The sequence below is a fragment of the Lissotriton helveticus genome, chromosome 4_1 (assembly GCF_964261635.1).
Source record: "Lissotriton helveticus chromosome 4_1, aLisHel1.1, whole genome shotgun sequence".
Classification (NCBI taxonomy): Eukaryota; Metazoa; Chordata; class Amphibia; order Caudata; family Salamandridae; genus Lissotriton; species Lissotriton helveticus.
The window spans coordinates 420,752,388-420,780,173 of NC_136063.1; the positions used below are offsets into that span (position 1 = coordinate 420,752,388).

The window sequence follows — 27,786 nt, forward strand, 5'->3', positions numbered from 1 at the left end:
AGATCTGGAAGCGATGGACGGACTATCGAGGTCTCTACCTAGAGCCGGTACCCCCTGCCAATGTCTCAATCCTAGGATAATCAGTCAGGCCTATCGAGTGAGGGACCAACAACACAGTGATAAACTTCATTTGGTGGAGTGGGTGTTGGAGTGGCGCTTGAGAAGTAGTGATGAAATAGTGCAACGGGAGGGGGGTCATATTGTTTATGTTCTCTTGTTTTTTCTGAAACTATATAATCTAAATGTCAATGAAATTATTTCGCATTAGATACTGTGGCAGAAGTCTTCTGGGTTACAGAGCTCTGCATTGTATTTGATACTTGACACAATAAAATTTGTTTATAAAAAAAAAATATGACAGCATTCTAAGAATTGTGATGGAGACTTAAGATAGGGATATTCAAATGAAAACACTGAAATAATTAGGGGACAACGCCTCTGTAAAAAGTTCTAGAAAATGTACAGAAAAGTGTAAGCCACAAAAAAATAGCCTACAAACCACAAACACTTTTATATACATGTTTTATTTGTACACGATGACAGGCAGAATTTCAGCATTAAGCCTAGATTGGAAACATGGTGCCATGGAATTAGTGAAACCATTTCATTTATAAATATAACCATCATACCCTTCCCACTTTTTTGTTGTCACCCTGATCTAGGTTTTTGCTGAGTTTTGAGGAAAAGGGATATAATCAAGATAATGTATATTTTTAGGTACAACCATGGCTCTCTCATGAACAGCTCGGGCTGATATATTGAATTTGGCATGTACTATCAGGACAAAAAATTATTGAGAGAAGTGTGCTTGCGGTTGCTTTCAAAGAGAGAATCACTCTACCAAAGTTGTACTCCTCTAAATATAAGAAAATATAAATGTTGATGTCTTTTGTATAAAAACAGAGCCAGGCCTGAAGTAAATCTGTGCTTATTAATCAAAAAAACAAAAGGGGGAGTGAAAAGGTACTGCTCGACACGAGCAGTGGAAGTGGATACGTCCTCCTTTGGTCTATAGATATAAAACAAAAAGATCCACCTTCAGATAGATGTAAAAACCATGTCCTCCCAGATTAGATATGTTTCCTACAGTGGTGGAGATATGTGTATGTACAAATAATGACTATGGTATTTTATAATGTGCCAATTAACCATGCACATTATAAAATACCTAAATAGGTATCTGACTTTATTTGATTGTCAATGAGAAAATGCCCCATGAGCCTTTTAACGGGTGGGAGGGGTGCCTGTAGTTGAGGAGCCGCGGGGAGGCTAGACACGGCGGGGCAGTGTCCCAGTAGTAATTGCAACAACAGGCTCCCCTCCCACCCGTTAAAAGGCTCATCGGGCATTTTCTCATTGACAATCAAATAAAGTCAGAAACCTATTTAGGTATTGTATAATGTGCATGGTTAATTGGCATGCGCTTCACATAGTCATTATTTGTACGTACCCATATCATAGATAAATCTAACAACCGAGCACCACATTAGAAAGTGAGTGTAGAAGGGATCATTTTGGTCCTGAAGAAGAAGCCAGGGAAGGGCTTTGAAACATGTTGACAGACATAGGAGGCACTGCTCATTGAGGCAACATACCTCCTTCCCCATTTTTAACAATACCAGCTCAAAGGAATATTAACGTTTTTTAGTCCAACGAGCCAGGTATTCTTTGACTTTACTTTCCCATTCACTCCTGACGCTTCCACTCACACTCCTACACGACACATAGTCGTCTCACAACAACAGTGCTCCCGCGTAGTCGTTGGTCGCAGCACAACTCGTCCGGTCGAGGGGCAGGAAGACCCCTATGATAAAGCATGACACCAAGGGCCCTTTTGGTGTGTGAGGGGTATTTAAACAAAATATGTGTTTCTCGACCACTGTAGAAAACACATCTAATCTGGAAGGACATGGCTTTTACATCTATCTGAGGGTAGATATTTTTGTTTTGTATCTGTAAATTTGTGCTTAGTCTGCACCTATTAGAATAAGGCACACGCAGAGCCCTTGCAAATTTTATTTTAATAATTTCCTTTCAATAAAGTTTCAGATAAATGAATGATCATATTAACTAAATATAGGTTTTCTAATCAAGGATTAGACACTGTTCATCATACTCATAGTCCACGATTGCTCACTGTAAAGTATAATTTGAGGCTACCATCTTCACAAACAGCTTTACTCTGGAGGCCACTAGTATTACACCTCTTTTATTTACACAACGTTCAGAAGGATACGCTGTCACCTCCCTTTGCCTAATGGGTCATGCAGTCCTGTCTCTTTGAATCAGAGGATTCGCTGGAGCGAGGGGATGCTGTGTCCTGAGATCTGCAAGAAAGAATGGAGGAGGTAAGGCTAGAGTTCCTCGAATCCAACTTGTGCCCAATGTCTTTTCCCACTCATCCTTTCCTACAATCTCCCCACCTGCTCTTCCAATTATCTAGACTGCACTCTTGCCAGCAAAGAAGAATGGAGAAAGACAGTGTAGGGGCCATAGAATCCAGCCTTTGTCCACCATGACTGGGTAAAAATACTCTTATATAGGTATTAGTAATCCCACGTCTAGTCTACCTTTGTCCCTAGCATGCACCTTTGTGAGGTTTCAACTTTTGAGAAGGCAGTATCAGATCTTCAAACAGCAGAATCTGACTGAAATTATTTTCGCTGACTCTAATCATTTAACCATTATTGTAAAAACATCACTTTTTGGAAAACATATATTGACAACATACCAACAGTATGGACTGGGATTAAGATGGATGTGGAAAGTTTCACAAGTGGTATAAATAGTGAAAAAGTATATCTAAAGATTCCCAGGACTATGGGCAGACCTAGCCTGTCTTTTTAGACTTACAAACTCAGGCTAGTAACTTATGTATACTCAAACCCTACAGACAAAAATGTGCTACTGAGGTTCATCAGTCACTATCCTAAATCCTAAGAGAGAATCCCCCTATGGTCAGTTGCAGAGAAAGAGGAGAAACTGCTCCTATGAAAATACTTATATTGCCCAAAAAAATGACCATCACATCAAACCGCAACAGAGAGGAAATCCAGCCAATCTGACCTACAAAACCAAAATGAATGAAGTAATAACAAAGAGACTGTTTTAAAAACATCACAATATACAACATCGCTGATTAATTTGAGTAACCGTTTTTTCCACATTGTCAAACGAACTACTGCCCACAATTAACGAACATTGGAAAATCTTAAAGATTGGCCCAAATAACATGTCTAACCCGTTGCTTGTTTTCAACATAGGAAACAGTATTACAGACACCATTACACCAAAAACCAGCATGACCATCTGGAGTAGCCACTCCCCACCCACCATTACGAGGCATGTTAAATGCAGAGCATGCAATGTTTGCAGTCAAACAAAAAAACTAACTTGATAGATCTAGGATGGAGGACAATGGGGGATCATTGAAAACATTCCATGTAATAGCACAAAAAAGTGAATTACACAATGTGTCCTTGCAACAAAATATATATATGAAAGTGTAAATGAAAGATAAAATTCCAGATTCAAGAACACAAAAGCACCATAAGCTGTGCAAAACTAACCACTAAACTATTAACTCATTTTCTAGAAAGGAAACACAAGGCAAAATAACTATTTTGGGCACGCAAAGAGTATGTCAGCTCTCACAATTACCCTTAGCAGACATTGCATATACACCTAGAAAAAGAACAATCTTGGATTTTCAAGATTTCAACAAATGCACATGGTCTCAATGATGATGTGACATGTAGACGTCTCAATACTCGAAGAGACTTGCTATTTTGTCATTATTGGAACTGAGTCGCATATCCAAGTTTACAACGTGCTTCAAGATCATAATACACCCAGAGTCAGGGATTTGTCTTTTTTCTTAACTAGGCCCAGTGGTTGGCAAAGTAAATATCATATATACAAAGCGCACTGAATTCCTATACTATCTCTAAATACCTAAATGTTTAATGTTTATCCGTTGGTGCTATAAGAGTTGCCATAAATGATTCAATTAGCATGTATAACACCAATCCTACATACTTGAGGAATAGTTACATGAGCATATTCGAAATTACATTGCACACGACCATACAGCAATACGTCATCACATGAATAAACATCTCATGCAAATAGAGGCCAAACGTCCCTGTGGAACTGGCATTCCTTGCCTATATTTACACTAGTTGAATACTATGCTTGCTCAAGATTCAGGGCAACGAAGAAGGCAACGGTGAATCAGTGAAGAGCAATCGCCTAAATCTAATAACTTATATGCTAACCTAATAGAGAGTATGGTTCTAATGAATATATAATCCAAGCACATTTGTTATAGATTCACAGAAAAAAGGCACATCTGAAGAAAATCACTTCCTATGCACCCAAGGAGTATTTAGTGGAGTTACTATGGGTAAGTATGCCTAGTGATTGTATTCATTTTTCTGACAATACCCCTGTCATGCAAATATGGCTATACATCACAACTACATGCTTTGTTTACCAAACGTGAGCGGTGTGTGAGCTAGTAAATGTTATCATAAGGGAATACCCACTTGACAAATATAAAACCTTAGAATCATAACACTTGTACTGATAGAGTGTTATTTTAAATGCTGTATTTTTCATTGTGCAGTCATATTCTTTTTTCTCAGCACAAGTTACTATCCCTAACCACGTAAATAGCATGGTGTGTCGAATAAGATACAGTGACTTGTTTAAGACTGTAGTTTTGATAACACAGGGGTCCAATTGTCTGCGTCAATGCCCTAGATGAGCTGTCTAGAATACTGAGGGTAGAAACATGTCGACTTCATAATACAGACCGCGTTGGGTCCTAATAGCCCTCCTTAGGACTAACGTTTCTTCAAACCTTGTAAAAGGAAGCTTTCAAAAATTGAATTTGAAATCCATTTTCTACTACACATTTTTATCTCAGCAATGCATTAACATCAACCTAATAAAATAACTACCAAATTTTTTTTTAAACGGAAGCCCGCCATTGGCCAAAGTCCAGAATTGGGAGTGGACTTGATGATGGAGACTGTTACATAAATGTGGAAAAGAGCAGCGCGTCCTTAAACAGAAGGGACTTCCAATTTAATATAAGGACATTGAAGCAATAGATACCACCAGAAACTATCCAAATATGAATGAATGTAACTAAATTCAAGGGGGGGGGTCTGCATTCCTAGTTTTTCCTTCATTATTCACGTTCACTTGCTTTTAATATAGATGTTTTGCTAGACCACACCCTCATTTCAATTACCCTCTGAGAAATCGCTATGAGCTTCCGTGGACATTGTCCCCCCTATTAGGTTGGCCCTGGCCCTCTTCCTGGTGTCTGAGGAGCCATGACATCCCGAAAGCATCTCTTCATTCTTACCTGTTGGTGTCCGAATCAGAACACCTAACTCAGAGGTAGCTGCAATCTTTGTTCTGGCTTCTTCAACTTCCCCTCTTCAGCAGGCACGAGCAGGTAAGACAGGCCTGGGATTCAGAAGAAGTTGCTCCAAGTTACTTACCTTCGGTAACGATGTATCTGTAAGAGACATATGTTAGTTATAGATCCCTTACCTTTAGAATTACCCCCAGGTGTCAGAATGGATCTGGAGAATTGTTCTTAGCAGTAACCCTGTGCTTCGGTGGGTGGCATCGGTTGACTCTACGTCCATCGGTGGTCTCTGGGATGACATTGCGGTATTTACTTAGACGCCGCCCCCACATGCTGACGTCAGTTTTGACACGACTTTTCACACCACAAGTGCAGAGCCATGAAGGACACTGACCACAGGTGCGCAACAACTAGGGCTCTGCAAGGGAATCCCTATCCCTAGCAGTTAGTTCGCAGAGCAGGGATGATGGGTGGGCGGTAACATATGTCTCTTACAGAGACATTGTTACCGAAGGTAAGTAACTTATTCATCTTAAAGAGACAGTTAGTTATAGATTCCTTACCTTTAGAATAGATACCCCAGCAATACCAACCCCAGAAAAGGGTCTACAAACCAAGTTCACACCAGAAAGTCCTGGAGGACTGAGCAGGCAAAATAGCAGTCTCTCCGGACTTAGCTGTCCAGGCAGTAATGTCTGGTGAACATGTGCAAGGATGCCCAAGTGGTTACTTGACAGATGTCAAGAAGGGGAACTCCCCGTGCTAATGCAGTAGATGCTGCCATAGCCCTAGTGGAATAAGCATGTAGCCCCACAGGAGGTTCCTTTTTCGCGAACACGTAGCTGATCATTATGCAAAGGACAACCCATTGAGAGATGGTACGCTTTTGAACAGCCCAGCCTTTTTTGGCACCCACATAGCCAATAAAAAGTTGATCATCGGGGCGTGGCCAAGATGGCGTCGGAGTAGGACGCTTTTCTGTGCCTCTCCAGCGCCGATCCGACACAGCTACTTATAGCTTGGTGTCGCCGGCACAGATCGGCCCCCGGACTGTGGGCAGAGGTCCGTGAGGAGTGGCGGAAGGGTCCGGTGCAGCCAGCGGAGCGCAGCGCCGCACGTGAAGGCGGCAGAAGCGAGGAAGGGGTGAGGCCTTGGGATCACCAGCCTCGAGTGATCGGGAGGCCGGCCGGAAGTTCGGGCTACAGCGCCGGAGGAGGGAGCCCGCTCACCGCCCACCCGAGGGTCCCCCCAGACGCCGGCGGCTCGAGGCGCACCACGCAATCGGCGGAGGGGGCGCTATCTGCCAGAGGCCGCTGGTGGTGCTTCAGGTCAGGAGGAGAGGGGGGACCTGTCTAGGTAGGAGCGTGGAGGCCCATGGGTACCGGCCCGGAGAGACGGTGGAGTCTCAGGGCGCATTCCGGACGCCACGTGCTATTGTGCCACGAAGCGGGGCCCGGCCGCGCTGCCCTGGAGGGGGATAGTGGACCCAGAGACCAGGGAGAGTGCAGTGGAGAGAGGCAGGGGGAGCGCGCCTGGAGGTCAGGAGGCGGTCTGGAAGTGGAGAGTGGCGGCGCCATTTTGCCTGGCTCCCCCGGTCGCATGAACGCTTAGAGCTGACGCCTGGATAGCTGGACGCTGTGCTTCCCCGCTGCTCAGTTCTCATAGGGGCTTGCCATCGGCGACGGGGGGCTCCTTGTTCCCTGATGCCTGTGCGTTCTCGCCGATTGGGATCTCGGCGCCCAGGGATTTTCCGGGAGCCTCCGGCCCGAAGTGGAGTGGAGGACATCGAGTAGGGCTGCCCTACGGAGTCGGTCAACGCATCTCGAGGCCGGGACCCTGTACCGTTTGGCCTTGGAAGTGTCTGGGGGGCCGTCCGCCCCGACGAGGGCTGCCAGGAATTATGGCTAACCAGGTTCGCAAGGGGCGCGTGGGGAAGGACGGAGCAGCCAAATCTTCCCAGCAGCCGGCGTCCCCCGGTCCCAGTGGGTCGCCAAGAGTGTCCGATGATGAGGCCCCGGCCACCAAGGCATTTATGACCGAACTGTTTGCTTCCATCAAGGAGGATATCTCCGAATTGCGGGCGCAGCTGGCGTCTGACCTCCGTGAGGTGAGGAGAGATGTGGATGGGATTGGCGAGAGAGTGGCGACTCTAGAGGACCATGATTTGACCACGGCCAATGATATGCACTTGCTTCAGCAGGATGTCATCCGTCTCACGGAGCAGAATTTGGACTTGCAGGCGCACACGGAAGACCTAGAGAATCGTTCCCGCCGGAACAACATACGTATTAAAGCGGTGCCCTGGGACGGTGAGGCGGGAGACCTGCGAGGCTATGTACAAGAACTGTTTCTGAAGATCTTGGACGACGAGGATGTTAAGGATGTCCAGATGGATAGAGTCCACCGCGTTGGATTGCCCAGGAGAGGGGGGGGACCGCCGCCGGACATCCTTGTCTGCGTCCATGACTTTCAGGTGAAGGAACAAATCCTTCGTAAAGCCAGGGCCATTACTTCGCTGCAGTTCAGGGACCATCATCCCCAGCTTTTTCAGGACTTGGCGGCTTCTACGCTCCAAAAAAGGAGGGATTTTCGGCCGGTGACTTCCTTTCTGCGGGAGCGCAGCATCGCATATTCCTGGGGTCATCCCTTCAGGATCATCTTCAGATGGCAGAATAGGTTGGTGCAGACACGCTCCCTTCAGGAGGCAAAGGATCTCTTAGGCTTGGATGATGTTGCTCCGTCCCAGGGGTCGAATGCTTCCCCGTCTCGGCGGCGACGTCGATCCTCCTCTTGGCACAGAGTGGGGTCCTCACCAGTTCGGGGGCGCCCGGACCGCAATTCCAGCCTGCAAGAAAGGGGGAACGCAGTGGCTTCAGTAGCTTCGGCGACGCTGCCGGTGTCGCAGGCCAGTTCTGGTGCGGCATGATGGAGAATCGAGTGGTGACGGATCGGCGCTGGAGGGGGCATGGGCCCCCTGGTCTGGGTGAATGGATGTACTTTTGGAGAAGACTCCCCAGACCATAACCCTGGGAGGAACCGAAATGGTCTCCCTGCCCTGTCCCCGGAGTGGTCGGATCTCCGCGAACTTTGGACAGCTGAGACTGATGAGTATCATGTTCACTGTTTATGTTCCGTTTACTGTATTGATGTTCCTTTTTCTTTCAGGGGGGGGGTGGTCTGTTGGGGGGGTGGGGGTGGGTACTGATGGTGGCGACTGGAGCGCGTTGTGGCACTTCTGGTGGGTCTGGAGGGGAGTGATGGTGGCGTGTACAGATCTGGCTGCGTTGGTGGAAGGACTACGGGAGGCGGATGGTTGGGCCGATAAGGCTTGGGAAGGGGCTTTGGGCCGTTGGTCACTGTTTCCTTTGCATGGCGGGTGGATGACTGTGCGGGGGGGGGCTTCCGCGCTATCTATGGAGTGTTCTGGTCTCTGGGATCGCCATGCCTGTTAGCATAGGGACATGGAACGTTAAGGGCCTGAACTCGCCACAAAAGCGGCAGAAAGTATGGAAGTACATAGCTGACCACCAGTTGGATGTGGTGGGTCTCCAGGAGACACACCTGGCGCGTAAGGACGAGATGCGCCTTCGCCATAAGGCATTTCCCATTATCTATAGGTCCTCGGCGTCCTCGAAGCACAGAGGGGTAGCTCTCTTATTTCGCTCTACACTGCATTTCCAACCTCATGATGTGTGTGGTGATAAGGATGGACGCTGGCTGATGGTGAAGGGGCTGGTCCGTGGGAGGCTTTGTACTTTTGTGGTGGTATATGTCCCCAATGCTGGTCAAAATCAATTTTTACAAGGTGTGTTGCAACGGGTGGGTGATTTTGCGGAAGGGAACCTGTTCCTCTTGGGGGACTTTAACCTGGTGTGGGATGCGAGTGTGGATAGCTCTAGTTCCCATAGGACTCATACAGGGGTGTTTTCTCCCTCCTCGCAGCGGTTGGTGGGTGACCTAGGACTGGTGGACAGCTGGCGTTTTTTTCATTCTACCACCCGAGATTACACTTTTTTCTCGCATGTCCATCATTCTTATTCCCGATTGGACCACATTTTTATCAGCCAGGCACTTAGGGGTGATGTCCTTGACTCCGTCATTCTTCCACTCTCGGTCTCTGACCACAGTCTGTTGGTGCTTACCGTTCGATGGTCGTCTTCTGGTGATGTGCAGCGGAAGTGGTACTTCCCGGCTTCGGTGGTGCGGGATGATGTCTCTAATAAGGCGCTCCGTAAGGCCATTAGGGAATTTTTCGAGCTGAACCCAGTGTCGGACACCTCGGTCTCCAACACTTGGGATGCGCTGAAGGCATCCGTCAGGGGCACCTGCTTGGGCCTCAATGCGGCTCTTAATAAAGCGCGGCGCCGGGACAGGGAGGCTCTGGAGACCGAACTGACGAAACTTGAGCAGGCTCACAAGCTAAACCCCTCTAGAATCACTCTCCGGCCCTTGACCGCTATTCGTGGGAAATTGAGAGCTCACTACAACAACAGAGCTGAGCTGACACTATTGAGGTTGGGCAGGCAGTCTTATTCCTGCGGTAATAAGGTGGGCAGGCATCTGGCTAGGCAACTGCGGGATAGGCGGGAGCGTGAGTATATCGGGGGGATTCGGGACGCCGCGGGAGGGTTGCATCACCGGGATGAGGACAAGGCTGCGGTTTTTGGCCGCTTTTATGCGGATCTTTACACTGGAGTTGAGTTGGATGCGAGAGCCCAGGAGCAGTATCTGCAGCGCTTGGCCCTTCCACAGGTGTCCAGTGAGTGGAATGACGTCTTGGCGGGTCCGATCACCAGGGAGGAGGTCCTTGGGGCTATTAAGAATTTGAAACTGCACAAGGCCCCTGGGCCAGACGGATATACTGCCGTCTTCTACAAGACATTCGCATCTGAACTTTGTGATTTCTTGGTCACTCTTTTTAATAGCATGGCTGAGTCTGGCTCTTCGGAGGGTTCCCTGGCCGAGGCGGTTATAACGGTTCTGCCGAAGCCGGGGAAAGACCATACTCAGTGTGCCTCGTTTCGCCCCATAGCGCTCCTTAACTTGGATGCGAAATTATACTCGGCGATCTTGGCGCATAGACTGCAGGATCTGCTCCCAGCGATTATACACCCAGACCAGTCCGGGTTTATCAAGGGGCGTCAAACTCACGACAATACGCGTAGAGTAGTGCATCTCATTGAAAAGGCGGACCGGTTTCGCATTCCGGCGGTCCTGGTGGGGTTGGATGCCGAAAAGGCGTTCGACCGGGTGGACTGGCGCTTCCTGTTTCGTACGATGGTGGCTTTTGGCTTTTCGGAGAAGTTCATTACCATGGTGAAAGCCAACTTCTGCAGCCCTAGATCTCGAGTGGGAGTTAATGGTCACCTGTCAGCTTTTTTCCCGCATACCAGAGGCACTAGGCAGGGTTGTCCCCTGTCCCCGCTTCTGTTTGCGTTGAGCATAGAGCCCTTGGCGGTGGCGGTGAGGGAACATGCGGGCATTCAGGGCATTCTGTTCACGGGAGAGCAACACAAAATCACGCTCTTCGCGGACGACGTCCTTCTATCCGTGGCGGACCCGGAACGTTCGCTGCCTTATGTTAGGGAGGCCCTACTGTCCTATGAGGCGGTGGCCGGCTTCAAGGTTAACTACAACAAGTCATACATCCTGAATCTTACTCTCTCGCCGGTTGAAGTGGAACGAGTGCGTACCCTGACACCCTTAGTATGGGCTGCTGCTTCGATTGTCTACTTGGGGGTCCACTTGACTCCTACTGTGGGCAAATTATTCGCGGCCAATTTCCCCTCTTTATTGGCCAAGACTCGAGCCGAATTGGACAGGTGGAAGCCTAAATTTTTGTCCTGGTTGGGCAGGATCCATGCGGTAAAGATGGTTCTTCTTCCTAAATATTTATATTTATTTCAGGCTTTACCCATCTCTCTGGACTGCGACTATCTTCGGCGCCTTAGGACGCAGATATTGCGATTTGTGTGGCAGGGTGGCCGATCGCGCTTGTCCTTTGCACTGCTACGTAGACCAAGGTCAGAGGGCGGTGTGGGTCTTCCTGATGTCCAGCTTTATTATAAAGCGGCGCAGTTGAGGATATTGGTGGAGTGGTCGCAGCAACAATCGGAGAAGCACTGGCTGCACATGGACCGGAGTGTGGCGGGGAGGTCAGTGTGGGATTTGGCTTGGAAACCCAAGAAGGACCGCCCTTTGAACGCATATTTAAGTACTCCCACGAGTACTGTCCTGAAGGTATGGGACACACTCGCTGGGGACGAGCGTTGGACTACGTTCCCCTCACCCTTCACACCCTTGCATTACAATCCGGCCTTCCCGCCGGCGCAGCAGGATGGGAACTTCGATGCCTGGAGGGAGGGAGGATGTAGGGCTCTGACACACCTGTTCCATGGTCCGGTTCCCCTCACTTTTGCTAATTGCGTGAGGGACTATGGGGTTCCCCAGAATGACCAATACCGTCATGCACAACTGCTCCATTGGGCCACGTCCCCGGGGGTACTGGAGGCGGCCACGAGACCGCATTCTCCATTCGAGGCTTTCCTGCTGCGGACATCGACAATGAAGGGGGTCATCTCCTTTCTGTACCAGCTTTTGCTTAAATCGGCGATCTCGCCTAGGCCTCGTTATATGGGCCAATGGGAAGAGATGCTAGGGCGGGATATTTCAGACACTGAATGGTCGGCTCTGTGGAGGGATGTAGCGAAGTTTAATCACTCGCTTCACCTTAGGGAAGCCCACCTCAAGACTCTTATGCAGTGGTATTTATGCCCGACCAGGCTACATCGCTTCTATCCGGCCGCTTCCGATAAATGTTGGAGGGGCTGTGGGTTTCTTGGGGACTTTCGCCACATCTGGTGGGACTGCCCAGTGATTCGGCCTTATTGGGAAGAAATCCTTTCGCATATTAGGGATATTCTGCAGTATCCTATAGAGGACTCGATGGCCTCCGTCCTGTTAGGCCTCCGAGACCCCGGTCTGGAGCACCAAACCAGGGCGGACAAGAAGATTTTGTGGCTATGCCTGGGTGCTGCCAAGATTACATTGGCAGCTGCCTGGAAACAAAAAGATGCACCGGCCATCTCCCTGTGGCACGCCCGGCTGTGGAAACTCTTGAGTTTGGAAAGAATGGCGGACATTTTCCTTGGTAATTTTAAGAACTTCCAATTCCAATGGGGCCCATTGGTGAATTTCCTGTCTAAGGGCTTGCCGTCAGCTGTCTGCCCAGCATCATTGAGGTCACTCCATTTGTTTCAGGTGTAACTTGGATGTTCGGAAGTGTTTTGATTGATTGAGTCGCCACCATGGGGGGAGGGGTGGGAGGGGGGGTTGTTCTGTTTATCGGGTTATGATTCACCAAGATACCTGGCGAGAACCTATGGCCGGTCGTTTAGTTTAGCCGTAATATGGACGTGGCTGCCATGGACACTAGCCAAAGCCGGACATTTGCCTATGTTATTGTGGATTCGGCATTTCTGCATTTCTGCTACCGGACTGGTTCTCCTCGAGGGAATGTTATTGCACCTTGGTGAATTTCATCTGTGTGATGTTTTTTTTTTTCCTCTGAAACTGAAAATAAAAATTTTATAAAAAAAAAAAGTTGATCATCCACCCGGAAGTCCTTTGCGCGGTCAAGATAGAAAGATAGCGCACGTTTAGGGTCCAGACAGTGGAGTCTCTCCTCCTCCTTGGAAGGGTGCGGAGGTGGGGAAAACGTGGGCAAAGTGATTGTTTGTTCTAGGTGAAATGGTGTAACCACTTTAGGAAGGAATACGAGTTTCGTCCTAAGCACCACTTTGTCTGGATGCACAGAGAACAAAGGAGCCTTAGAGGATAGAGCCTGAAAGAAGTTTTCAAAGTAAGAAGCCTGAGAGGACAGTTGTGTAGAGGATCGAAAGGAGTACACATAAGATAAGTTAAAACACGATTCAAGTCACACTGGGGCATTATGAAAGGACATGAAGGAAAGAGATGAATTTTGCCCTTAAAGAATCTGTTTACAATAGGAGACTTGAAAAAGGATGGCTGATCTGGTAGCTGAAGGAACGCAGAAATAGCTGCAAGGTATCCTTTAAGAGTGCCCAGGGCTAAAGAAAGAAGACACAGAAGGAACTCTGAAAGAGGGGCAGAGAGGGGATCCACAGCCTTTGCTGCGCGCCATGCCACAAACTTGTTCCATCGACATGCATATACCGTTTTCGTGGAGGGATGCCTGGCTGCCAAGATGACATTACAGACTTCGGGTGGAAGGTCAAAAGCCGTCAACTGTCGCCGCTCAATCGCCACACAAGGAGGTGGAGGCTATACAGGTTCGGGTGAAGAACCGTCCCCTGCTGCAGCAACAGAAGATCCTCCCGAAGGGGCAGTCTGATCAGAGGATTGATGGCCATGCTCAGGAACTCCGGGTACCATACTCTTCGAGCCCAGTCCAGAGCCACCAGGATAACTTGGGCTGGGTCACGCTTAATCTTCTTCAGCACTCCGGGCAGAAAAGGTACATGGGGAAAGGCGTACAGGATGCCGCAATTCCACTCGCGACAAAAAGCGTAGCCGGGCGTGTGCTGCCTTGGAAATTCCAACACGCTGAACGGCTGACACTGCGTGTTCTCTTCGGTGGTGACAGATCTAACCAAAGCTCTCCCTACCGCTGAAAGAGTTTTTGCACAACCTCTGAGTGTAGACGCCATTCGTGATCCACCAGGCATTGCCAGCTGAGTTTGCCCGCCCTGGCGTTCAGAGAACCAGCCAGGTTTTGAACCACTAGAGCTATGCCCTGATGTTCCAGCCACGTCCAGAGGCGAAGAGCCTCCTGACATAGGGTCCACAACCCCACCCCGCCCTGCTTGTTGCACTACTACATGGCAGTGGTGTTGTCGGTGAACACCTGCACCACTTTCCCTTTGAGAGAGGGAAGGAATGCTTTCAGTGCCAGGCGGATCGCCCGGAGTTCCAGCAGGTTGATGTGGAGCACGGACTACGGCGGAGACCAGATGCCTCTGATCTCCCCCTCTTTCAGATTGCCGCCCCATCCCAGGAGTGACGCATCTGTCACCACTGTTAGATCTGGCTGGGGAAGGGAGAGGGATCTGCCTCTGACCCGAGCTTGGTTCTTCTGCCACCACTGCAATTTTTTTTGCAGTTCCCTCTTGTCAGAAAGATTCCCCTGATGCTGCGCCCACTGGAACTTCAGGTCCGACTGCAGAGCCCACATATGCCACCTGGCATGATCCACTAGCAGGATGCAGAAGGCCACAAGGCCAAGCAGCCATAGAGTCATTCTCACCGAAATCCGGGATAGGGGCTAAAACATCGGTATCATAGCCAGAATATCCTGGACTCTCTGTTCGGGAGGATAGGCCGGAAACTGCACTGTGTCCAGAACAGCTCAGATGAAAGGGAACATCAAATATATATATATATAGTAAACGTCAGCAATTGCAAGAGGCAATTGCAAGAGGTCCACTGTAATCTGGGGGTGGAAGACGACAGCCTGGGGCAAGGACGCCTTCAACAACCAGGTGAAGAGATAGGGGAAACTGGAACCCCTGAGCTGCGACCACCACAAGCACTTTTGTGAACACCGGAGGGGCACTGGTAGTACCAAAGGGGAGCACGGTAAATTAAAAATGCTTGTAGCCTACCATGAACCGAAGGTAGCATCTGTGGGCAGGACATGAATTGGAAATAGGCATCCTCGAAGTCCAATTACACCATCCAGTCTCTAGGGTTGAGGGCAGACAGAACCTGAGCTAACATGAGCATTTTGAACTTCTCCTTCCGGAGGAAGCGGTTGAGGCCCCGGAGGTCTAGAATAGGATGCAAGCCTTTGTCCTTTTTGGGCACCAGAAAGTAGTGGGAATAGCAACCACAACATACTTCTGGCATAGAGACCCTCTCTACAGCTCCCTTGGCCAAGAGAGCTGAGACTTCCTGGTGGAAAAGCGCCAAATGATCCTCTGACATGAAATCGAAAGGCGGTGGCATGGTGTAGGGGTTGTCTCGAAGGGGGGGGGGAGGGTAGCCCCATCGGACTATTTGCAAAACCCACCTGTCCGACGTGATGGATTGCCAGTGGGTGAGATGATGGCGAATCCTGCCGCCCACTGGCAATTGATGGCACTGAAAGGTCGGACTAGAAAGGCTTAGAGGCTGTTGCAGGGGGGGAAAGGGTGGACTGGCCCGCCCGCTGGCTCCCAGACACGCGAAATCCTTGGATCCCACGTCCGCGGGAACGCAAAGGCTAGGCAGCTTGTGAACCGATGGCTAGACTGAGATGGGCGTGGCTGGGCGGCTCTTCCGTAGCCATGAAAGGGACGAAAAGAAGGCAGGAGTGGACGGGAAGGCACAGCAAGGCCCAAAGATCTGGTCGCAGCCCTAGAATCTTTAAAGCGCTCAAGCGCCAAGTCTGCTTTGTCACCAAAGAGGTGATGGCCATCAAAAGGCATGCCCATCAAGATAGACTGTACAGCCCATGAATAGCCAGATGTCCTCAACCAGGCGTAGTGCTGAAGGGCTAACGACGTGGCAATCATTCTGCCTAGTGAGTCGGTGGTATCCAGTCCACATTTTATTGTGAATTTGGCAGCCTCTCTCCCATCCGCCACTGCCTGGGAGAGAACGGCCCGGGCCTCCTCCGGGCACTGAGGCAGCACTTGCAAAACCGAGTCCTAGATGGTATGGGAGAATCGGCGCAAGAGGCATGCGGTATTCACAGACCGCTATGCTAAGCGGAAGGAAGAAAACATGCGCTTCCCAAGGTGATCCAGCTTCTGGGATTCCCTATCTGGGGGAGCAGAAGGGAATGCGCCCTTGAGGAAGAGGCTTGAACAACCAAGCTTTCGGGGGTAGGGTATTCTGTGAGGAAAACTTGGTCGCTTGGGGCTGGGCAATGGTGGCGGACGATCATCGGTGTCACAGGAGCCCCTGTGCTGGGCTTGGACCAGGTGCCCAGAAGGGTGTCAGTGAATGCTTCATTGAAGGACAATAGGGATTCGGAAGTGGATGCCACAGGTTGAAGCACCTCTGTCAGGAGGTTAGTCCTGACCGCCACTGAAGGGAGCTCCAGGCCCAAGACCTTGGCTGCCCTTCTCACCACCACAGTGTAGGACGCTCCCTCCTCTTTAGCCATGGTAGGGGGAGAAAGCATGCCAAGGTCTGGAGAAGTGTCCAGACCACTGCCGTCACCCAGGTCCTCTCTCCAGTCTGGCTCTTCTAGCTGGCCTGCTAAAGGGCCCAGTGACTCCTCCAAGTCATCACCACCACCTTCTGGGTGATAGGGAACACCAAGGATGATCATGGGAACAAAAGTATCCTCCAGCGTCGGATCCGACATCGACCAATGTGGGTCCGGCTCCGGGTCCATCTCGGGGGTGAGGATGGAGATGGCGTCGATCGGGGTCACGGTCAGCGCCGGGTGCATTGTCGCTGGGGAAAGTCGGGTAAGATCGATCGGCGTCAGTCCAGATCCAGGCCTGAATCCGCGGGGACCTGCCGGGGCCGGAGCCACCAACATCGAAGGCCCATGACCCCAACCAGCTCCGTGGGACCCGAAGGCACGCCGGAGGAGTCGGGCTGCCCAAAGATACCATGGAGGGCCTCGTAGAATGTACGAAGTTGGGCAGGGGACGCTCCGGCTCCTGGAAATGGGGGGAGGCACGGAGTCATCCCTGAAGGAGGCACCGGAGATGGAGCCTTAGTGGGACAACGTGCCGGGTCCCGTAACGCATTAGCCGACCGACGGGGAAAAGGCGAAGAGCGCCGGTGCTTCTTCGCCCTCTTCTTGTGCTTCGACTTACCTGAAGACTTCAAAGATTTTTAGTGCGAAGAGGTGTGGGGGCTCCGCGAGTGGCCTCAAGACCTTCATCCCGAACAAGACCTGGAGTGACGTGGAGCCAACCACCGGGTCTCCAAGAGATTTCGGGACCGCTCCCGCAAAGACTTTGGATTCATGGCCCGGCAGTCGGAGCACAACTTCGGGCCGTGGTCGCGCTCCAAACACCAAAGGCTCACGAGGTGGGAGTCCGTCACAGACATAAGCCTGTGACAGGCCTCGTAAGGCTTGAACCCGGTCCGACAATGGGACATCCTTCGCACACCAGGAGTCGAAGATTCAAAAAAACAATCGGCCAAACGTTAGAAAACTTTAGTCAAAAGTGACTAAAGGGGTAGCTCTCTACAGTCCTGCGATAGGCTGGCGCAGAAAAAGAACTGATGTCAGCATGCAGGGGCGACGTTTAAGTAGACACCGCAATCTCATCACGGCGACCACGATGCCGAACACGGAGTCGACCGACGCCACCTACCAACTTGCAGGGGTACTGCTAAGAAAAATTCTCCGGATCCAGTCTCTCGCCTGGAGGTAATTCTAAAGGTAAGAAATCTATTACTGTCTCGTTCAGATCGAGACCTTACAAGGGACATGTGTGGTGCGTCACATAGAGAGTGGCCAGCCACCTTACCAACCGCTGAGGCAATCAAAATATCTGCCTCCAAGATGGGTACATTTGATTCAGTCGGCTCCTCTAACGATTGTGAACCCCAATTCCAAAGAATAGAATGAGTATATCTGGGGTCTACGGTCACAGCTGCTTATTTCAATGGTGCTAATCCCTGAGATGTGAAAGATGCTCTTGCTACCTAAATAATTATAAAAGTGGTACATTTCCCCTTTACAATGAACCAGCAAGGAATTTCTCAAAACCAGACATAGCATGTAATACTTCTATAAGCAGACAACTCCTTAGATTTCACCAGATATGTCACGCTGTCTGAGACCAGAGCTTGGAAATTTTAAAAGGTAAACTAGTTGGATGCACAGCTCCAAGTTATGGATTATACTAGACAAAGATTCACTCTCCCATTAAACGTGCAGAGCCCTTAATTATGTATGACATCTGTGTAATGCAAGGGATAGCTTTAAAGCAGGAACTGAAAATCCTCTCTCCCATTAATCCCGAGCTGTGCAAAGGAGCAGCTGTTTCATCTTTCCTCGCTAAAACGGACTCATATCTAGAGTTGAAAACGCCCAGAACAATTCAGGGAGTCACTTGGCAGCGATCGCTGGCCGCGAGGATGCTGCAGATGGATGGCCAGCGCGAGATTATCTTCACCATAAAGTGAAAAGGTTCCTGCAGCCTCACTAACAGCAGACGAGAGCTCAGCAGCTGCACAGAGAATGCAGGCCCTGATGATGTGGTGAGCTGTGAACGACATTAAGAGTACATTCATGCTTTGGAAGAGACAGCGAACAAAGGGCTACGGAAGCCGAGTAGGACTTACCACTCTTTTCACCTGCTCCCACGGGCTGCGGCGAGACATTAAGCCTGCTTCAAATTGTAATAAGAGACCTTTCAAATCATGATCCACTTCCAAGGGTAAAAGTCCCGCTCAACTGTGTTTGTTGGATGATTGGGAACTGGAAGATAAAATCACTGGAAGGCTGCATTCAACATGAGCAAGCCATTTGCCGCCCTGAGCATCTACGACTGCTGATGAAGGAGACATTGTCTGGACTGAAATCTAGTAAACACTAAAACCTGAGTAGGACATTTATGTTGCTTGGCAGAAAGATCTACAAATTTGCAGTTGGTTTATTTTTCTCAACGAGCCTCTTCATGGTCGCAGCCGTTGCTTTCTAGGTATTGAACACACACCCCTGAAGCACACAACTCTCAAGACACGAACGAAACGAAGCTCTAGAGAGAAAAAAGGAAGGGGCTAGAGGGGAAGGAGTGGGCACACAGACCAGCTGAGCCTAAAAGGCAGCTAAAAGTCACATTTAAGTGAAGCTTGTTTTCTTTAATTGAGGTATGTTTCCTATAACTGACATTTTGCTTAGAGGATTAAGCGACAGGAGTAGCTACTCAATCTGTGCTCACCGCAAGGGAACCATGCATACTATTCTGTCTGCCTTTAGCTTGACCAAAGACAGACCACGCAAAATGCGACGATTGAATGGGGTCACTTAAGATTTGTCACCACTCTCTAGGCGGGCCTACACCGCCTGTTACAGCCCTTAAGTTAACCCAAAGCAAGTATTCACTAAGTCCTCCAACATTAATAAGACAGCCACCAGATTTCCCACTTTCAAGCGTCTAGAGTGACAACAAGATCACAGCATTCCTTGCTTTGCATACTTAAGTTACATTGGGGCGGATCATAAAGTGCGCTTGCAAAGTTTTATTTTGCATTTGCGCCATTAAAGCTTTTAGTGGCCACCCCAATCATGTAAAGCTTTTGCACCGCCTACGTTTCAGTCTGTGTTGTTATTACACGCCTGTAAATGTTAGGGCCTGCAGTGCAATCTTATTTTCGAACCTAGCTTAATTACCCTTTAAACAACATTTAAGTTGCAGAAGCACACTAAGGATGTTTAAAGGGGTTTCTTATATCAAACGACTAGTATAGCTGAGAGATCATATATTATAGGGTGACCTTGGGTACAGAGCTTTGAGGAAGCCTGACAGCAATATTAGTGATATATAAAAAGAGTCTTTGGAACCCAAAGACTGCATGTCGCACTGCTCTAAGGCTGATATAGCCTAATCAAAGTGTACTCAGCATTTTTATCAAAATAATACTCAATATTCAAAGTGTTTTCAAAAGCATCTTTTTCTTTTTATACACAATATTAATTGAATGCCCAGAAGCGAGTTTTTAGGAAACCTAGTGCCACTTCGTCCGAGGAAAGCATAGTAACTGATCAAGATCTTACATTACACAGGCCCAGTGCAGCATCGGTATCCCAAAACATTGGTGGATCAGGAGAAGATGCACTTACTACTTCATTGGTTAAACCACCTTTTTTAGTGGTGGGCACAGAGGACAAGACACCCCCAGACAAAAGAACACCTACAAACGAAGGATCCGCAGGGGAAAAACCAAAAAAAACAACTACTGAAAAGGCAGACCACAGAGGAAGCTGAAGAAATAAGATCACTTGTAATAAACATCTCCAAAAAGGAATTGAGTAAAGAGGAACTTCGTATTTTAAATAAAGGGTTGTCTTTTGTTCCTACTTATACATCACATGTTCTGGAGGCAGAGGTGTCACTATTCAAATTTATGCGAAAATTGAGACTCAGATGGTTCTTCTCAACCAACATTGCATCGGAATCTCAGACGGAGTCCCTGCACAAATTCAAACCTAAAAGTACATTTGTATCACCAGTTTCACATAAAACACTTGATACATTTGAGATTTTAGTAAAAAAAGACCTGGAACAAATTAAGTACATGGCACCTCCACATTCAAATTTGACCAAGCAGGAGCGACGAATTCTCAACAAACTGCGACAGGATACTTCAATCACCTTTCAACCCGCAGACAAGGGCGGAGCCCTAGTGGTCCTAGCCATGGAATTCTATCATAATAGTGTTAATGAACACGTCAATGATGAGAATACGTACATCCGTATGGAACAGGATCCCACAGATGCATTTCAAATACCACTCAACAACATCCTGCAAAAAGGAGTCGAGATGTCGATTCTCAATGAGAATTCACGCAAATTTTTGATGAGCTTGCACCCAAAAATTCCTACTATTTACATGTTACCTAAAGTGCACAAGAACAAACTGCATCCTCCGTTTCGTCCCCTTGTGGCAGGGTGTGGATCGATTCATGAATCACTGGGCCACTTTTTAGACCAGCATCTTCAACCACTTGTACAATCATCGGTGACTTGTGTCATAAATACCACCGACTGTCTACTCAAATTAGAAGCAATAAAAGACCACTTTTTGGATGATATTATCTTGTGCACTATCGACGTGTAGCGTTATACACGTCTATAGCCCACAACAAAGGGTTGGAGGCAGTAGAGTGGAGACTTTTACATTCAGACATATCTCAGAAAAAAAGCGTATTTCTGTTAGAACTGCTACATTTTGCGCTATACCACAGCTACTTCAGCTGGCAAAAGGAATTCTATGTACAAAGGACTGGTACGTCCATGGGTTTTTCTGGGGCACCAGCTTAGGCCAATACGTTTATGGCATATTTCGAAGATCAATTCATCCTAAATCATCCAGATTGGCAACAACATGCAGTGATGTTCTTACGATACGTTGACGATATCCTGGTGGTTTGGAAGGGGTCAAGAGAGTTACTAGAGACCTGTATAGAAGAATTAAACAGGTGTAATCGTCGCATACAATTCACCCATGAAATTGGTACACACAGGATTAATTTTTGGGATATCGAAATTCTAAGAACTAGCTCCGGTCTGATGACTAAGGTATACAAGAAACCCACCGATGTTAATAATGTGTTGCATTATTCCAGCGCCCATCCACTATCGTTAAAGAAGCATTTGCCGATCTCGCAAATTATGAGGATCATAAGGATTACATCGGACGAAACCACATGCAAGGATTCAATAAAAGAACAAATCACCAAATACAGAGAGAGAGGCTACCCAGATGCTACTTTGGAGGAAGCAGAACGAATAGCATCGAACAAGAAAAGATAAGATTTGTTGTGAAAACAAACAAAAACACCAATAAAAAGGGAAGTGTTTGTGTTAAAACATTCAGTACAAGCACCCAGGATTAAAGCAGTTATACGACACCAGTGGGAACTGATTGATAATGAACCGGATTTCAAAGGAATCTTTCATGGCTCCCCTTTGTTTGCACACACTCATTCACATAACTTACGTGAATTGCTTAAATCTTCAAAAGCAGATAGGAAGATTGTCCACAAAGGAATGAGGAAATGCCACAACTGTGGTCAGTGCGGAAACGTCATGGTTGGAAGGGAATTCAGACATCCACACACGGGAAAAGCTATTACCCTAAGACACACGTCTAATTGTACAACAGAAAGGGTAGTTTATGCAATCAAATGCCCATGTGGGCTAGTATATGTTGGCAGAACGAGCAGAAAGATAAAAACACGGATTGTGGAACACAAAAGCCGTATTCGCAACAAGAAAATGAACTCTTCTTTAGCCGCACACTGGGTAACCACACCACACACAATTCCGCAATTAGATTTACAATTTTGGAACACATCAACACCCACAGTGGCATTGACCTAAACACAGCATTAGCTCGTAGGGAAACCCATTGGATAACATCTTTAGGGACTATAATTCCAGAGGGCCTCAACGACCATTATGAGCTCTTATGCTTCTTATAATGACTGACTATTAAATAGCATTTGAGACCGTAAGGGGCTTGCATTCTTCACTTTTATGCTTTTTTCTATATATTTCTTTATATAACTCACTCAATTTATTCTGTTTCTGATATTTCTATCATTTCTTTAATTCTCTTCTTTTCTGTCAATAATGTCGTGAAGGTATTTTAAAGGGATCCTCGGATAGCTTCATGTCAGTAAGATACAGTTGTTCTCTTTATAATCTTTAGACTCTGGAGCATTTTTAAATCTAGGGGTGATTTGTATCACTTGAACCTTTTTGAGTTGAAATTGTCAATAAAGTTCATCGGGCAGCATTTCCTGGCTTCTTTTCGTTTTCTGAGACTCGCTCATTCAATTCACCCTGCGGCGTTTCCCAGTGCAGTTTTTAGGTTTTGCCTGGCGAAAGCTGCGCTCTGCGCAGCTTTTTCGCGCAGGCGAAAACCTAACGAGTATAGTAGGGGAGACAGGAACGGCCCCCGTCTTCCATTGGCTAGCTCCATAAATGGAGGCTAGCCATTGGAAGACGGGCCTGTCCGTCAATGCCGGACCAGATTCGGGGGCGTTCCCGAGAATTTTTGGCTTTGGCTACGTCACTCTACGTCAGCCAAAAGCCGGGAACGCCCCCGAATCTGGTCCGGCATTGCCGGCACCCGCCTTCCTGCTCGGGGCCGGGGAGTTTCGTGAAAAACACCCAGAGCGCTTCATAGCGCTTTTCTGCCCTAGCGAGTGCTCACCTCGCTTTTTTGTAATTAAATTGTCCCCTGGCAGGCGCCCAGGGACCTTGCCGCTATTGTTTATTTTCACCTCGAGGGAGCCCACCCCTCGGTGAATTCAATCCCCGCCTGCAGTAGCTGAGACGGGCCGCCGCGCTGCCCGCGACGACCCGGAAGCTGAGGGGGCGACCCGGAAGTCCCGCTCCCCCAGCGCGGACAAGGAGAAGCAGCTGCACCCACCGGCAGGGCTCCATGGTGGAAGTGGAGCCCCGCCGCCGCCCGTGAGAGCACCCGGCCCCAAGAAGCGGGACCGGGTGAGGAAGAGCTGCAGCGTCCAAGTACCGGTGAGTGCGGCCGCAGAGAAGGGAGGGGTGCCGGGACACGTCCATTACCCGGAACTCGCTACATGGACGCGCGGACCGGATGCGTCTTCTGACCTTCTGACTCAGGTGAGAGCCATCCCGTCCACCCGATGCTGACCGCAGTAGCCCCTTATTATCTCTCTCTGACCTCATTCTTATTTTCCCTCCCAGGTCGCCTCGAATAGTTCTGGACGCACCCGTCCAGTACAGTACTCCCACCTTTGGCACGGGGTGCCCTGGTCGTTTACTGTACTTTTTACCACGTGGCCGACTTTGTATCCAGTAGTCGCCACCACGGTAAGACCCCCTGCCACTGTCAGTCATCACGCCGCTCGCACTCTCGTCCTCTGATAATCACCCCGTACTTTTTTTCTTTTCTTTAGTCTTCCGAAGAGCACCTGGACATCCACAGAGCGCAGCAGGTGAAACGTGCATCATTTTACATTCCTTCCGACTAGCGGTTCTTCCATGATTTCCTCCCCCCCCCCCCGCCCTCCTCTGTGACTTGTATACCTTTGTGGGGTTCTTCTTGTGTTATTGACACACGATATTAATATCCTCTTTCTATGTAGACTCAACTAAGGTCTCTCCCAGAGACTGTTTTTAGACCATGCACTACTTGAGCTTCTTACATGTCACTATATGACACTATATTACCTTCTCCTACTACTCTCCAGTGTCACCTGCGTAACTGCCTTTATTCATTCTCCAGTGCGTTTGTGTGCTTAATACACGTATCATTACGAACTCTCGTCCTTTTCATTTACGTGACTCCCTTCTATTTGCCTGTAACTACGCTTGGGCTCGGGCTTGCAGTGTGTGTGGGGGCTTGCAGTGTGTTGGGGGGCTTGCAGTGTGTGAGGGGCTTGCAGTGTGTTGGGGGGCTTGCAGTGTGTGGGGGGGGCTCGCAGTGTGTGGGGAGGCTTGCAGTGTGTTGGGGGCTCGCAGTGTGTGGGGGGGCTCGCAGTGTGTGTGGGTGCTCGCAGTGTGTTGGGGGGCTTGCAGTGTGTTGGGGTCTTGCAGTGTGTTGGGGGGCTCGCAGTGTGTGGGGGGGCTTGCAGTGTGTGGGGGGGCTTGCAGTGTGTTGGGGGGCTTGCAGTGTGTTGGGGGCTTGCAGTGTGTTGGGGGGCTTGCAGTGTGTGGGGGGGCTCGCAGTGTGTGGGGGGGGCTCGCAGTGTGTGGGGGGGGCTCGCAGTGTGTGTGGGGGCTTGCAGTGTGTTGGGGGGCTTGCAGTGTGTGGGGGGCTTTCAGTGTGTGTGGGGGGCTCGCAGTGTGTGTGGGGGGGCTCGCAGTGTGTGGGGGGGCTCGCAGTGTGTGGGGGGGGCTCGCAGTGTGTGGGGGGGCTCGCAGTGTGTAGGGAGGCTCTGTGGGTGTGTGGGGGGGCTTTGTATGGCTGTGTGTGTGGGGGGCTCTGTGTGGGTGTGTGTGTGGGGAGGCCTCTGAGTGTGTGTTGGGGGGGGCTCTCTGTGGGTGTTTGTGTGTGTCATTTGCGAGAGATAAAGCTAGTGGCATTGTAAATGACAATGCCATTTATTTATGTTAAAAAAACATAAATAAAAATATTGTCAAGAGCAATGCCAATAGCTCAAACTTTAACAAAGGCAAAACCATTGCATTGTAAATGCTCGTGCTCTCTATGACTTGCAACACACGAGACCTATGAGGTTCCTTTCTTTGTGTCGACGAACTTGGGCTATAGATAAGTGGGGATTGGCCGAGACGTGCACATGTGACCTTTGTGTGGCGCCCGGTCGCTGTACGGCAACTTTGTTTTTGATGTAGGAAAATCGGTGAGTTCACTGATAGAATTTTAGCGTTTGGTTATACTGTTGGTTCTAATTTCACTTGAAAGAGGAAACCAGTTTGGTTTTAATGGTGCCCGTTTCATTTCTTTTCATTTTGATTCAGAATCTTGGAAATACGGCTTCTTTGTTTGAATCCTGGCACTTAAGCAGAGCTTATACCTTGAGGTAAGATTTCTTTGATTCTGAAGTTAGTAATAGACCCCTTTCATGTTCTAGATATCACAGGTTCAGCTGGTTTGGTATCCTATATTCTGCAGGATTCTGTTTTATGTGAAGAACTGACGTCAATATATTGGAAAGATTTTTCACTCGGCAGGTATGAGGTTGCATATTTTCTTATGGAGGCTGGTTACGTTATTGTAACACTCAGGAGGTGTAATTCATTCTCTTTATTATTATTTTTACTTTGTTGTTCAGAATACAGGCAGTCGCATCTTCAGTTTCCGCGTCTCAGGTATTTGAATTCTGGCATGGGAAGTCACACGAGCATGGTGGCTATAGTATATCTTACCTCTTTAGAATACTCACGGCATGAGGCACACCTATACAGCCTTTACACGCACTTGAGTGAGGCACAACCTATTTGGGCTCTCTTTGGAATAAACCAGATGTTTATCTTTGCCTTTTCTTCTTTTTTTTTCTTTTCAGTTTTCTAACCTTCTAAATGCAAGTCTCCAGTATGTTTAACTGTGGCATGTTGTAACATAACGAATTGCACATTGAATAGTATCATGAATCAAAATATTGTTTTGTGTTGCAGATCCGGACGAAATCACTCAAGAAGAATCTGATTACAAAAGAATTGTATAAAAAAATATATTTTTGGTTTATGCTAATATCCCCTGATGAAGGGTTCTGGATGAACCCGAAATGCATTGGGATTTGATTTGGGATTTGTTAATTTGCTTATTGTGTTTTTATGACATTTGAAACAATGTATTCTTGTGTTCAGATATATGAAGTGGTAATGACCACAAACGAACAGTGTATAGGATCATTTTAAAGATTTTTGGTTGCTCACAATTACTGTTGTGTATAAAAAGAAAAAGATGCTTTTGAAAACACTTTGAATATTGAGTATTATTTTGATAAAAATGCTGAGTACACTTAAATGAAACTGATTAGGCTATATCAGCCTTAGAGCAGTGCGACACGCAGTCTTTGGGTTCCAAAGACTCTTTTTATATATCTCTATTGCTCTTCAGGGAGTGGGAAACTCTCCCAGTTTTACGTGCATGCACGCAAAAATTCCGTAACAACCCTAAAGTAACGGTTGAAACCAGTTTTACAGGACAATTGAGATAAACTATAGGTGTGCAGACCCACCCTCTCATTAGCAATATCAGTGAAACAGTGTGCCGGACCTAATGTTGTAAGGTTTTCTTCAGCTCTCAGTATAGCTTAAAACTGAACTCAATCGCACGCAACCCGAAGGGTAGTACACAACTCTCAACTAATGCTATTGGCTTTTTGGGTGTATCCTTCCGTCTTCACTCCAGTGCCTGCACTGAATTGCATGAGGGATTACTCTATCAATCCACTCCTGCTCTCTCCCTGTAAGGCATGTGTTAGCACATTAAGGCTAGACTTGTTGGTTTGGCCACTGGTTGCTAATAGGGGGACAAGAAGAACATCTTTTCAAAATGTAAGATTTGTCTATCTACATATCTATCTATCTATATATATAGCTATATATAAAACAGACACTTGTGATTCATAGCATTTTAAATAAAAGAATCATATTTGTACAACTGATAAAGATTGAGAAAATAGTGTTTTAATACTAAATGAATGCCTCAATATTAATTACAGTTATCTCAGAACTAGCAGTACATAACATTTTATCATAAATAACTGCCATTCACTTTGTGAATCGATGTAGTTATAATGAGGTCAAAGGTGAGCATTTTCAATTGTACAGAAAATGTTACCATGTACGTGTCTGTTTTTAGTGTGGAGTGCTGTAGATTCACATGCTCTGCATACTCCTGCCATTTAGTGTTGGGCTTGGAGTTTGCAAGTTGTTTTTCTTCAAAGAAAGTTTTTTGAGTAACAAGATGCACTGCAACTCCTCCCTTTTGGTTGCGAATGCACATGGGCACCGACTCCATATTAAGACTGTTTTTTGCACAGCAGGTGAGTATGTATGGAGTGAATTTGGCATGTTGACAATGCGTATTGTGAGTGTGTAAGACATTGGTTTATTAGTTGAGGGAGCTTGTGACACTGTGGCTGGGCCTTCCCTTCTACCACTATCACAGGGAGTGGGGACGTGGCGCCCAGAGCCTTTCCTGATCATTGTCCCAGGGGATAGGGTCCCCAGTACACCATTGTGTCAGGTCTTGCAGGACCTTTTTTTTCCTTCATTGCG

General features: G+C 48.0%; 1 protein-coding gene across 7 annotated transcripts in view; it reads right to left on the reverse strand.

Annotated features, from left to right (window-relative positions):
* The window catches only part of VPS13B (vacuolar protein sorting 13 homolog B), a 3,181,000-nt gene that overhangs the window by 1,863,268 nt on the left and 1,289,946 nt on the right, over positions 1-27,786 (reverse strand). Inside the window, exon 21 of one of the 7 annotated variants that reach the window (XM_078686969.1) lies at positions 2,186-2,327. The exons of the other annotated variants lie outside the window; for them this stretch is intronic. Coding sequence (XP_078543095.1) covers positions 2,286-2,327 — 42 coding nt within the window. The 3' untranslated portion in view covers positions 2,186-2,285. Of the gene's footprint in view, positions 1-2,185; positions 2,328-27,786 lie in introns of those variants that run through there. 7 annotated transcript variants of the gene reach the window in all.